The 13,846-nt window shown below is 39.6% G+C and overlaps 1 protein-coding gene across 1 annotated transcript in view; it reads left to right on the top strand.

Moving 5' to 3' along the window:
- LOC121005787 (zinc finger protein OZF-like) overlaps window positions 1–8,660 on the top strand; it is a 30,414-nt gene extending 21,754 nt beyond the window's left edge. The window contains exon 3 of the mRNA XM_040438552.1: window positions 7,483–8,660. Coding sequence (XP_040294486.1) covers window positions 7,483–8,579 — 1,097 coding nt within the window. The 3' untranslated portion in view covers window positions 8,580–8,660. The remainder of the gene's footprint in view (window positions 1–7,482) is intronic.
- Window positions 8,661–13,846: the final 5,186 nt, after the last annotated feature.

Raw genomic sequence — 13,846 nt, forward strand, 5'->3', positions numbered from 1 at the left:
ACTCCATATGGAACTCCACCTCATAAATCCATTTTTATTTTGTACGTGTTTTATTTTATATCATTTCACTACTTTGTCATTAACATTTTCAGGTGAAATTCACCAATTTTTCCGGTGTATAATACCACTGCTATACCTAGTAGGCCGGTTAAAAAAATAAATAAAAATTGTCAGTTACATTTTCGGGCGAAATAAACAAATTTTTGGGTGTATAGTACCACTGCTGTACCTAGTAGACAGGTTAATCAAAAAAGAAATCATCAGTTATATATTCTGGTGAAATTCACCAATTTTTGGGTGTGATGTACCACTTCTATACCTAGCTTAATAAATTTCAATAATTTTTCTGTTACATTCTTGGGTTGACATTATACAATTTTAGACGTGAATAAACACCTGCTATGCATAGGTGACAGGGAACAAAATTTTATATATTATTCAGTAATTAATGCGCGCCACATCCTTTCATTCAATGCTTAGACTTTGAAAAGTTGTCACACTTTTACGCTTTAATAATTTCTCCCATATTTCAAGTCTATAATTTTAAATTTGAAAAAATGAATCCTACCTTTGATGTGGTCTCTCTTTCTCACGCACCCTCTCTGGCCTGGAACCTTGATTCCCCGCCACCCGCAATCACCATGGTAGGCGCATAAAAGAACATCAAAAGTTGATAGAGCAGATATCAAATTGGATCGTGAACATCACGGGACGTGCGACATGGTGGGGTACTAAGTGTGCACACGCCTACACGAACTGACTGACAGGGGTCAGCCCCTGCAACTTCTGGGTCTCCAAATTGGGCACATGGCCTTAGCTTGCCCTTTACCCCTTGGAGGTGCTGGCCTGCCCTGCAGCCAGTGTATTGTCTGAACGTGTGTTTAGCATGACTGGAGGGGGTTATCACAGGCTATATTTCCCAATGTTTTGGGGTGTACCCTAATTTAAAAAAATAAAATTTAAAACCAAAAAGCAGTGTAGGCTACCTCTTCCTCCACTGCCGCTTCAACCTACACCGCCAAATCTACCGCCTCCTAAATCTCCTACTCCATATGGACCTGGTCCTCCTAGATCAAGTTTTTTATTTTATTTTTTTACGTATTTTATGGTATTTTAAGTCATTTCCCTATCCACATTTGTTTGCAGAGCACTTGCCATGCTCTTAACCACACTTTGAAACCATTTGCAGCCCTCTAGCCCTTTCCATGACATTTTTACAGCCATTTTAGTGCTCAAATGTTCGGTTCCCCATTGACTTCAACTTTTTTCCGAATTTCGGCCGAACCCGAACATCCAGGTGTCCGCTCAACTCTAGTAGTAACTACTAAATAAAGTGAAGAAGACTCACAGATTCTACTCGTACTCATTCACTAAATACTGATTCCTCATTCCACTGTCAGGTACTGGTGAAAGTTTGGGGGGCACATACTTTCTAACAGGTTCTCTTTACTAGCACATACTTCTTACCACTACGTGGGGTTCCACAGTATTGATCAGAAGTTTGGGTTTATCATCTATTATTCTAACTTCTATGAACCCTCTTTCAGTAGTACTTAAAGGGTTCACTTACAATTCAGAATTTTTGGGAATCGGGAAGAGCCTTATGGCAGAGCCACCACAGGGGCAGGATAAACAGGGGGAATAAAAAGATCCACCGCTGATCATTAGCAGCTGCCTGTCTGTAAAGATCTAACAATGTCCTGGAGTAAGGAGGTAATCACAGGAATCAATCCCCAGTGGTCAGTGACCGCTTGCTGTGGTGTACTCACCCCCTCCTGTTAAAGACTTCCCCCACCCTCCTTCTGGGCTCTGACCAATCTAACTATATGAAAATATCTGATGGCAGCTGTCTAATGGTCCCCCAGATGACACCTCAGGGAGCACATTGAGGATAGTCATGGTGTGACATGACAATCATATAAAATTGTTGTATGTACAGAGCGGTTTTATAGGTGAGCAGTTCTATATTTGCCATCCACCATGTGATGTCCTCGGGCTATCACCCAAACAGGGAGGGGGAAATATTGCAGCCACCTATAGACTACATCCAGTATACAAAAAACTATTTATCTCTAACTGTTGTCTTGCATGAAAATGTAACTTTCATTATTCTAGTAAAAATGTTTTATAACTGTCTGGTATATTACATATAAAGTAAAATCATTAATTACACAGACACTGTCGGCTAAGGGTACTTTCACACTTGCAGCAGAGAGATCCGGCAAGCAGTTCCGTCGCCGGAACTGCCTGCCGGATCAGGCAAAATGTATGCCAACTGATGGCATTAGTAAGACTGATCAGGATACTTATCAGTCTTAAAAATGCCTGATCAGTCGAAAAAATGCATTGAAATGCCGGATCCGTCTTTCCGGTGTCATCCGGCAAAACGGATCCGGCATTTATTTTTTTCAGCTTTTTTTCAGTCTGCGCATGTGCAGACCGGAAGGACTGATCCGGCATTCCGGTATTCTGAATGCCGGATCCGGCACTAATACATTCCTATGGGAAAAAATGCCAGATCCGGCATTCAGGCAAGTCTTCAGTTTTTTTTCGCCAGAGATAAAACCGTAGCATGCTGCGGTTTTCGCTTTTGCCTGATCAGTCAAAACGACTGAACTGAAGACATCCTGATGCAAACTGAACAGATTACTCTCCATTCAGAATGCATGGGGATAAAACTTATCAGTTCTTTTCCGGTATAGAGCCCCTGTGACGGAACTCTATGCCGGAAAATAAAAACGCAAGTATGAAAGTACCCTAACCCAACTTATTTTGCAGAATTTTCGGCATGCTGGGGGATCTATAATAAAAAAAAAATTGAAATCTGCATCAGATTTCACAGAAACAGGGGCTACATTATCAGCAGATAACATTGTGTTCCACAATTACAGTCGCGTACATTAATTGGGACATGAAAGTGATGGTAGTTGTGGGGAAATCGAGTGTTTCATAAATTGTGAAACTGCATAAAGTGTCGAGTACAACAGAGATGATGCTCTATGAAGAGAGAAATGGTTTCAAATGGGGTCAATCTCCATGCATCGTGTACTGGAATGTGGCCAGAATGGTAATCGTAGACAAGGAAACTTCAAGACTGAACTATGAAAAAGTATATATTTTTTTCTCTTGACAAAACTCACTTTGAGGTGCAAGGGCGTAGATCAAAGTTCATTTGAACTTTAACCTCCCCTGATCCAACAAGCCCCAAAACACCAACCCACCAAGCTGATTTGGGAGTGCTTTACAACTACTAAACCAGTGAACACCCATTGAGGACAAGATGAACAGTGAAAAACTGTTAGCACCACTGCAGAAGTGGGTTTCTAAATGATGATATGGAATCGGCACCAGGTGCCCTACCAGATACATCAAAGAGTTTTTGACCGAAAACAAGCTTGGAAACCTTGGCATGGAAAGTCAAAAGATACCAGTGGGGTATGGTGGCATTATGAAGGCATGGATGGGAAACATGGATTGTGTAACAAAAATTATTGCAAGTGTGATGAAAGTGCAGTTCCAGGATTAAGAGATTAAAGATGTGCAGAAAACTGGTGGAATCGATGCATAAGAATCCAACAATTTACAAATTCAGTCGATATAAAGATCTGTATTATCAGGTATTATTAACTACAGCATGAAAGTAATTATCTGTGTGGCTATGTCCAGCTGTGAGAAATGATATGTTAGGAAGACCACACAAGAACTATGTCGAAAAGACTTAAAAAAATATACTATATGAAGAAAAGTATTGGGACACCGACACCTCCAGGATCTAATATGACATCCCATTCTAGATTTATAGGCATTTTTATGGAGGTGTTTTCCCCTTTGCAGCTAAATTAGCTTTCACATTTCTGGAAAGGTTATCTACAAGATTTTGGAGTGGAAATTTTGCCCACTCATCCAGAAGAGCATTTATGAGGTCAGACAATGATAACAGCTCGAGATCTTCATCAGGGCTGTGTGTGGCCAGTCAAGTTCTTTTAAACCAAACTCACATAACCATGCCTTTATGGACCTTAAAATAATAATTGCCATAGCTCTCAATTAGACAGCAATGGACATGGCTTACTAATATTGTATACAAAAAATATTTATTATGTGGATCTTAACATAGTTGCTGTTCATGAAATCGTGATAGAAAATAGTCTGAGTGGCACTGCGTTTAGCTTCCTCCGCCTTTACTGGCTATGTCATTTTTTGCAAGTGGGGTATTTGCTCTAGCAACCTGGCGGTGCTCTGCCCGAAAGTAAACTTGAAAAGATACAAAAAGAAAATGTGTAGGCGGCACTCACCAATCAATGCAATCTTCTTTTATTTCCTCCAAAGCTGGGTACATCATAGCTGAATACATCATTGCTGAATGCACACAGCTGAGTACATGATGGCTGGATACATAAAAGCTGAGTACATAAGATGGCTGGAGGCAGACTTACATACATGCAGTGCTGACACAGGTGATAAGACGAGAGCCGTTTCGCGCCTAAGCGCTTCTTCAGGCCAAACAACATAGTGTACAATATGTGAGAGAGAATCTAAATCGCACATCCTCATTACTATGCTTTTGATATAACAACTGTTTTAAATTTCAGCATGATAAAACATGGCTATACAGCACTATTATCAATCTATTGCTGTGCAAGATAGTGGCGTCACTGCACCAGCCTTTGAATACCGGGGCTCATCTCACATGCGTGACGGCACCAGCGGCGCCCGCTTATGACGTCACCACAAGCCCAGCATTCCTTACCATGTTACAAAACACACAATTTTAAAAACAAAACCCTGCATTATGGCATACTAAATACTATAGAAACACTCCCATATCGATTTTTTTCATTTAAACTTAGGGCGCCCATTGCGCATGAGCGCAGAATCCTCTTGCTCTCTCTCCTGAGAAGCTCTTTATGTCTGTCTCCCTATTGTGGGGGGTGCGGTACAATCTCTATGCCTGCAAACTTTAACACATCACTGTTTCCTCCATGTTCAATATTGACATGGTTAATAAGGCGTGGACACCCCTTTCCTGTAGCAATTGAATTTATGTGTTCACGAATTCTTTCGTACAGACATCTGATAGTTTTCCCTATATAAAATCTACCGCATATACACAATATCAGGTACACAGCAAATTTGCTTTTACATGTGATCAAAGTGTTGACATGGTGTTGTAACCCACTAAAGGACAGAACTTTCCACTGGGGGTTAAACTTACAACAAGAGCAATTGCCACACCGGCGATTTCCTTGTGGTCGCCAGCCTTCTAGCCATGTATTGGTCTTACTCTCTGTAAAACGGCTCCGGACCAACCTATCTTAATGTGTGACATCTCCTGAATGCTATTATAGGACGGGTCCCTTTTATATCTCTGAGGTTATCATCAATTTCCAACATATCCCAATTATCTCTGATTATTCTTTTAATTTGATCAGCCATGGGGCTATATTTAAAGGAAAACACAAAGGGTGGTGAATTGACCTACTGATATCCCATCTTACTATACCTCACTATAGTCACTTTTTTTTGTGGACCTAAGTTTGTGGCCTTTGTCATTGCATCATTTAATAGGTTTATGGGATAACCTCTGGACAACAGGCGTCCCTTTAAGTCTAGGGCTTGCCTCCTCTATTTTGTTGATACATCTCAGTCTCACAAACTGACCGTATGGAACCGCTTTTTTAACGCTATATGGGTGATAGCTGGAATAGTGTAATAACGAGTAGGTGGCTGTGGGCTTACGAAACCCCTCAGTCACCAGCTCATCAGCCCTCACTGTTATTAATACATCCAAGAACTCGAGCTGTAAGCCCCCAAATTTATAAGTGAACAGTATATTCATCTTGTCATCTTGATTAAGGTACTCTACAAAATCCCTGAAGATAGTTTCTGTACTTGACCACACTATGAATATATTATCTATGAACCTAAAATATGTTTGTATATAGGGAAGGAAGGGATTGGTGGTTGAGTATATGTACTTATCCTCAAATCTTGCCAGATATAAGTTAGTGAATGTACATGCGACAGGGGTACCCATAGCGGTACCAAACTTTTGCCTGTGCCACCTATCCCCAACTATTAGATGCCTGTATGAAAGAATTTGTGAACACATAAATTCAATTGCTACAAGAAAGGGGTGTCCACGCCTTATCAACCATGTCAATATTGAACAGTGATGTGTTAAAGTTTGCAGGCATAGAAATTTTACTGCACCCCCCACAAGGGGAGACAGACATAAAGAGCTTTTCAGGAGAGAGAGCAAGTGGATTCTGCGCTCATGCGCAATGGGTGTCCTAGGTTGGGTGTGTTTCTATAGTATTTAGTATGTCATAATGCAGGGTTTTGTTTTTAAAATTGTGTTTTGTAACACGGTAAGGAATGCCGGGCTCGTAGTGACGTCATCAGCAGGCGCCGCACCCCAGCGCTGCTGGTGAGGTCACGCATGTGAGATGAGTGCCGGTATTCAAAGGCTGGTGCAGTGACGCCATTATGTTGTTTGGCCTGAAGAAGCGCTTAGGCGCGAAACGGCCGTCGCCTTATCACCTGTGTCAGCACTGCATGTATGTAAGTCTGCCTCCAGCCATCTTATGTACTCAGCTTTTATGTATCCAGCCATCATGTACTCAGCCGTGTGCATTCAGCAATGATGTATTCAGCTATGATGTACCCAGCTCTGGATGAAATAAAAGAAAATTGCACCGATTTGGTGAGTGTCACCTACACATATTTTCTTTTTGCATGTTTTATATTTGCTGTTCACACCTGAGACCTGCATTTTGTATGTAATGGTTTTCACCACAGAGCTGGATATCTTTACGATAGAGTGGGTATTACATCCATCCAGGCTGCTTAAGCAACATAAAGTACCATCGGTGTCAGTGCTGAGAAATCAGAGACAACACTGCGAGATGCTAAGCCAAAAACCTTCACTATACTGCAGTCTGGAAGCTATCCTAAGGTGAAGAGCCGTGCATTGGCCATAAGCAGTAGGACCATATAGCAAATGCACAGTGTGGTGAGAAGCGCTGAGCACTGACATGTTTGTAAGGTAACTTAATAATATGGCATATTGAAAGCTATTTATTGTTACCTTATTTGAGCTCGTATGACCACGCAAGAAATGAGTGGCCAGGGATGCTCTTGTGCTGGTATACTTGCTTAATACTATACAGCAGCAACAATATTGATTCTCGGTATTGCTCTTGTGTTGGTACAGTTATAACAAGATTCAGCATCTGGAATTTATTATTAGTTCTCATTCGCTGCCAAGCTGTATGTTGCATTTTTTATAAGATAGGAGATCTTGCTTATAGAAAAAACAGACATAATTTATGGTGGTTTAGACAGCCGATTGTTGAGCAGATTATCATGGACAAACGTTCCTACAAATGCTTGTTCCCGTTAGTCTACTTATCTAAAGATGCAGCCAATGAATGAGATTATATTATTTAAAAATAATAAAATATGTTTTATTTCTGACAGATAACTGGACCAGGATCTCAGAGGAACATCTGAAAACTCCAGATTTTAAAGCAGGCGATCATGGTGTCACAGAGAATACATATGAAGAGCATGCCAATATTCGAAATGCACCTTCGGCCTTTCACAGCAAAGATCTATCATCTGATCCTTTGGACCAAGTCCACTCTAATGATTCATTATGGACCATTAAGCAAAATAAAAGTCACAGAACGAGTGTTCAACATCAAAGAACTTACACAGGGAATAAACCATTTTCATCTTCAAAATGTAGGAAATATAGTGCTAAATCAACTCTGGTTACACATCAGAGTACTCACACAGGGGAGAAGCCATTCTCATGTTCAGAATGTGGAAAACGTTTCAACTATAAATCATATCTTGTTAAACATGAGAGAATTCACACAGGGGAGAAGCCATTTTCCTGTTTAGAATGTGAAAAAGGTTTTATCCAGAAATCAGATCTCGTTAAGCATGAGAGAATTCACACAGGGGAGAAGCCATTTTCCTGTTCAGAATGTGAAAAATGTTTTATCCAGAAATCAGATCTCGTTAAACATGAGAGAATTCACACAGGGGAGAAACCATTTTCCTGTTCAGAATGTGGAAAATGTTTCAACTATAAATCAGATCTTGTTAAACATGAGAGAATTCACACAGGGGAGAAGCCATTTTCCTGTTTAGAATGTGAAAAAGGTTTTATCCAGAAATCGGATCTCGTTAAACATGAGAGAATTCACACAGGGGAGAAACCATTTTTCTGTTCAGAATGTGGAAAATGTTTTAACCAGAATTCACATCTTGTTGTACATCAGAGAATTCACACCGGAAAGAAACTCTATTCATGTTGTGACAAATCTTTTAACTGTAAATCAGATCTTGTTAAACATCATAGAATTCACACAGGGGAGAAGCTATTTTCATGTTCAGAATGTGGAAAACGCTTTAGCAAAAAATTTGTTCTTGTTAGACATCAGAGAATTCACACACGGGAGAAGCCATTTTCCTGTTCAGAATGTCAGAAATGTTTTGCAACTAAATCATATCTTCTTAGACATGAGAGAATTCACACAGGACCAAAACCATTTTCATGTTCATAATGTGGCAAATGTTTTAAACGCAAATCAGATCTGGTTAAACATCAGGGAATTCCCTTATGTCCTCACCTGCAGCACAATTGCCACCCCACTGCAGAGCAGTGTGTATAATGTATAGTGCAGAGCTGTGTGTGTATAATGTACAGTGCAGAGCCGTGTGTATAATGTACAGTGCAGGACAGATGGAATTTTTTTTTTAATCAAATTAATCGCTAGATAATCAGACCCCTGAGACTATTTAAGGATAACTAGCCCCTCCTACCCTATGTTTTTTTTTTTTTTTTTTTTTTTTTATGTCCTTTGTGGACTTGGACAGATTTGCTTCTGGTTTTCTTGTCATGTTTCTGTTTTTATTCAGTATGCTGGACTTCCTAGATGGAGGAAGTTTAAGGGGTTGCATTAACCTTATACTGGTTTCTGATCCTTGAGAGATGCAGCTGCCTGCTATTGAGTGCTTAGTTCGCACTAATGCACTTACATTTCCTACTCTTTAGGCAGCCTGATTTAGCGGCCCTTGGGACTTTACACATGTTGGGGTGAAAGCACCCTTCATTTTCAGCATTTCTCAGATAAACATTACTGAGATCACTGTGTGTATTGTTAACCACTTCCAGACCGTGCCATTTATCCCCTTCCTGACCAGGCCTAATTTTGCAAATCTGACATGTTCACTTTATGTGGTAATAGCTTTGGAACACTTTTATTTATCCAAGCCATTCTGAGATTATTTTCTCATGACACATTTGTACTTCATGATAGTCATAAATTTTAGTCAATATATTTCTCATTTTCATATATTAAAAAAAAAAAAAATTTACCCAAAAAATTTGAAAAATTAGCAATTTTCAAAATGTCAATTTCTCTGCTTTTAAAACAAAGTGATATCTCATAAAATATTTATTACTTAACATTCCCCATATATCTACTTTATGTGGGCATAATTTTGTAAATGTCATTTTATTTTTTTAGGACGTTAGAAGGCTTAGAATTTTAGAAGCAATTCCTAAAAATTTTTAAAATTTCCAAAATCCACTTTTTAAGGACTAGTTCAGGTCTGAAGTCACTTTGTGGGGCTTACACAGTGGAACCCCCCCCCCCCATAAATAACCCCATTGTAAAAACGACACCCCTCAAGTTACTCAAAACTAATTGAACTTTGTCAGCCCTTTAGATGTTCCACAAGAATTAAAGGAAAATGGAGAAGAAATTTCTAAATTTCACTTTTTTGGCAGATTTCCATTTTAATCCATTTTTTTCTTTATCACATAAAGGGTTAACAGCCAAACAAAACTCAATATTTATAACCCTGATTCTGCGGTTTACAGAAACACCCCCATGTGGTTGTAAACTGATGTAAGGGCACACGGCAGGGCGCAGAAGAAAAGGAGCGCTATATGGGTTTTGGAAAGCAGATTTTGCTGGGCTGGTTTTTAGATGCCATGTCCCATTTGAAGCCCCCCTGATGCACCCTTGCAGTAGAAACTCCCAAAAAATTACCCATTTTGGAAACTAGAGTATAAGGTGCCAGTTTTATTGGTACTATTTTTGGTTACATATGATTTTTAATTGCTCTATATTACGTTTTTTGTGAGGCAAAGTAACAAAAAAAATGGCTGTGTTGGCACCTTTTTTATTTTTTACAACATTCATCTGACAGGGTAGATCATGTGCTATTTTTATAGAGCAGGTTGTTACGGATGCAATGATATCAAATATGTCTACTTTATTTGTTTGTTTCAGTTTTACATAATAAAGCATTTTAGAAAAAAAATTATGTTTTTGTGTCCATTTTCTGAACGCAATATATATATATTTTTTTCTGCTGATTGTCTTGTGCAGGGGCTCGTTTTTTTGCAGGAAGAGTTGATGTTTTTGATAGGATTTTTTGATCATTCATTATTACACATTATGGGGCAAGGTGACAAAAATATTTGTTGTTTTAGCACAGTTTTATTTATTTCTACAGCGTTCACCTGAGGGGTTAGGCCATGTGACATTTTTATAGAGCAGATCGCTACGGACGTGGATATACCCAATATGTATACTTTTTCTTATTTAGGTTTTACACAATAATAGCAATTTTAAAACCCCAAAATTATGTTTTAGTGTCTCCATAGTCTGAGAGTCATATTTTATTTTTATTTTTGGACCGATTGTCTTAGGTAGGGTCAAATTTTTTTGTGGGATGAGGTGACTGTTTGATTGGTACTATTTTGGGGGGCATATGCCTTTTTGATCATTTTGAGCAATTTTGGTGATGTAAGGTGACAAAAAATGTCTTTTTTTGTCACTTTTTTATTTTTTTACGGTGTTCACCTGAAGGGTTAGGTCATGTGATATTTTTATAGAGCTGGTTGTTACGGACGCGGCAATACCTAATATGTATATTTTATTTATTTATTTATTTCACTTTAACACAATAATAGGATTTTTGAAACAAAAATGATGTTTTAATGTCTCCATGTTCTGGAAGCCATAGTTTTGTTGTTTTTTTTGAGCGATTGTCTTATGTAGGGGCTTATTTTTTGTGGGATGAGGTGACTGTTTTATTAGTACCATTTTGATCACTCGGTGTTGCACTTTTTGTGATGTTAGGTGCCAAAAATGGCTTGTTTTTTACACCGTTTTATATTATTATTATTTTTTATGATGTTTATAGGATGGGGTGGATCATGTGATATATTTATAGAGCCGGCTGTCACGGACGCGGCAATACCAAATATGTCTATTTTATTTTATTTTTCTATTTATTTTTTTTTATTACTTAATTGGGGATTTTTTTTTTTTTTACATGTTAAACCTTTTTTTTATTTTTATTTTATAAAGCACTTTATTTTTTTTATTTTATTTTTTACACTTTGCGTCCCCCACAGGGTCATACAAGACCTCTGGGGGACATTTAACTTCAAATTTTTTTTTTCACTATTGATTTCTCCTGTAACTGGGGCTGACATAGTATACTATGATGTACAGCCTCAGTGCATGGCTAATTGAGGTCTGTGGAAGACCCGACAGCTCCTGTACTCTCCCGGCCCCGGCGGTCACATTACCACCGGGCCGGGACAGGAAGCGCATAGCGTTCCTGATCTGTATACAAAGCGCTTGTTGAGCACTGTGTATACAGCGATCTAGAAGGCCGGGACACCGAGGAACGGTCCCTGCCTTCTCTTTGGGCTGCCCTGCTGTCACTGACAGCGGGCCCCCCGCTTGGCAGCTGCACGATTAGCGTGCAGCTGCCATCTCTAAATGGACGTTCTAAAACGTTCATTCAGAGTTAAACAACTGCCCATAGGACGTTTATAGTCTATGGGCAGTCATGAAGTGGTTAAAAATGCCTATCAATCTGGAAACTCGGTTTCCTTTAGTGAGCGTGCTGCAAGTGAAGCTTCACCACTCTAGCTCCTGTCTACACTACTTCTTTGAGGGCAGTTTATACTTTGTTTTATAATTTGTATATGTATTTTTCTTTTCTTGGTATATATACTGTCCTCATACACGTTAGCATAGTGTGTAATCTGACATGTAGCTAAACCTTCTCTGTCTTGATAAGAAGAGAAAACAACTGCTTTAAATTTCTCTTTATTGAGAGTAGATTGACAGGAAAGGTGAAACTAGAGAATAAAACAGTAGTATTTTAGAACATAAATATCCATGGTACATGGCATAAGACACAGAATAATCTTCTATACATTCAGTTCATGAAATAATACAATGATAGTGAGTTATCAATACAAGAAACATATATTGAACTACAGTAAATGTCACAAGATAGTGTCCTTACCGACTATGCTTGAAAACAGGTTAAATAACAGATGATTGGGCAGGAAACCAGTGAGACACAAGATGGTTGCTGCTTGCAATATACCAGCACAAGACTAGAAAGAACCAGGAACTACCCACAATGCCCTGGGACTCCCATAATGCATAGGAAAAACAGGCTGGATGAGATACATGAACTCATCAGTAGATGGTGCTGTTACCATACAATAATGCACATGAATTACAACACAGGTACTGCAATGTCAAACTGTTAACACACAGAAACAACTGGATCTGCATCTGGGGACAGAACACTCCCCGCTTGACGTCAACCGACGTCACTATTGTATTTGTTGGGTGCAAACAATAGAACGAGTTCTCATACTGGTCTGAGGAACAATTTGGTCTCTCCCTGTCTCCATATTTTCAATTCTACTTTGCGTATAATTCCGTCCTTACTTGGGAATGTCTTAGTCACAAGACCTAACGGCCACTCGTTTCTTCGTGACTGGCAGTCTTTCATTAGGACTACATCGCCGGCCTGGAGGTTAGGCTTGCTGGTTTGCCACTTTCTACTCGGTTGCAGAGTGGGAATGTATTGCTTTTTCCACTTGTCCCAGAATGAGTTTGGGAGACTCTGTACTTGTCTCTATCGATTCCTGTAAAGATCTTTGGAATAAAATTCTCCAGGTGGAGCACAAATTTGTTCAGTCTTTTGGGTAAGCAGTGTGGCGGGTGTGACAACTGTTGGGTCTACTAGTTCGAACATGGTAGTTTCTGCTGTGTTGGGCGTCGGCTTATACAAAAAGGTGGGGCCTGTCAACCAAATTGTATCCTTGAGACTGTCAGCAGCGACGGATCTAGTTGCTTGGTCCGCAGGGTTGAGATGCTTAGGTACATATTTCCACTGTTTGGGAGAGGTATATCTTCTGATCCTTAGAACTCTGTTGTTGACGTAGACATAGAAGCGTCTAGCTTCATTACAGATATATCCCAGTACTATCTTGCTATCGGTATAGAACTCAGAGTCTTTAATTTCCAGGTCCATTTCTGCAGCGATGAGTTCGGCTAACTCCACCACTAACACCGCGGCACATAGTTCCAGGTGTGGTATTGTGTGTTCCTGGAGTGGTGTTAGTTTCGCTTTACTCATGACGAACCCTACATGGCATCGTCCGCTGGTATCTAACGTCTTCAGGTAAGCTACAGCCGCAATTGCTTTGACTGAAGCATCGCAGAAAACACAACGTTTTTGTGTCTCAACCTTGGTAGTTGGTACAGAAACATATGGACGAGCTATTTGAAGATCCGATAAGGCTGTAAGGGAATTCTTCCAGGCCATCCATGTGTTTTTTTCCTTCATAGAAAGGGGAGTATCCCAGTTAGACCCTTCTCTGATGAAGTCTCTTAACATAGCTTTACCTTCGATGAGTATAGAAGCTGCAAATCCCAGTGGGTCATAGAAACTGTTTATGGCCAACAGTACTCCTCTGCGAGTAAAGGGTTTTTCT

Source organism: Bufo bufo, chromosome 6 (assembly GCF_905171765.1).
Source record: "Bufo bufo chromosome 6, aBufBuf1.1, whole genome shotgun sequence".
Lineage (NCBI taxonomy): Eukaryota > Metazoa > Chordata > Amphibia > Anura > Bufonidae > Bufo > Bufo bufo.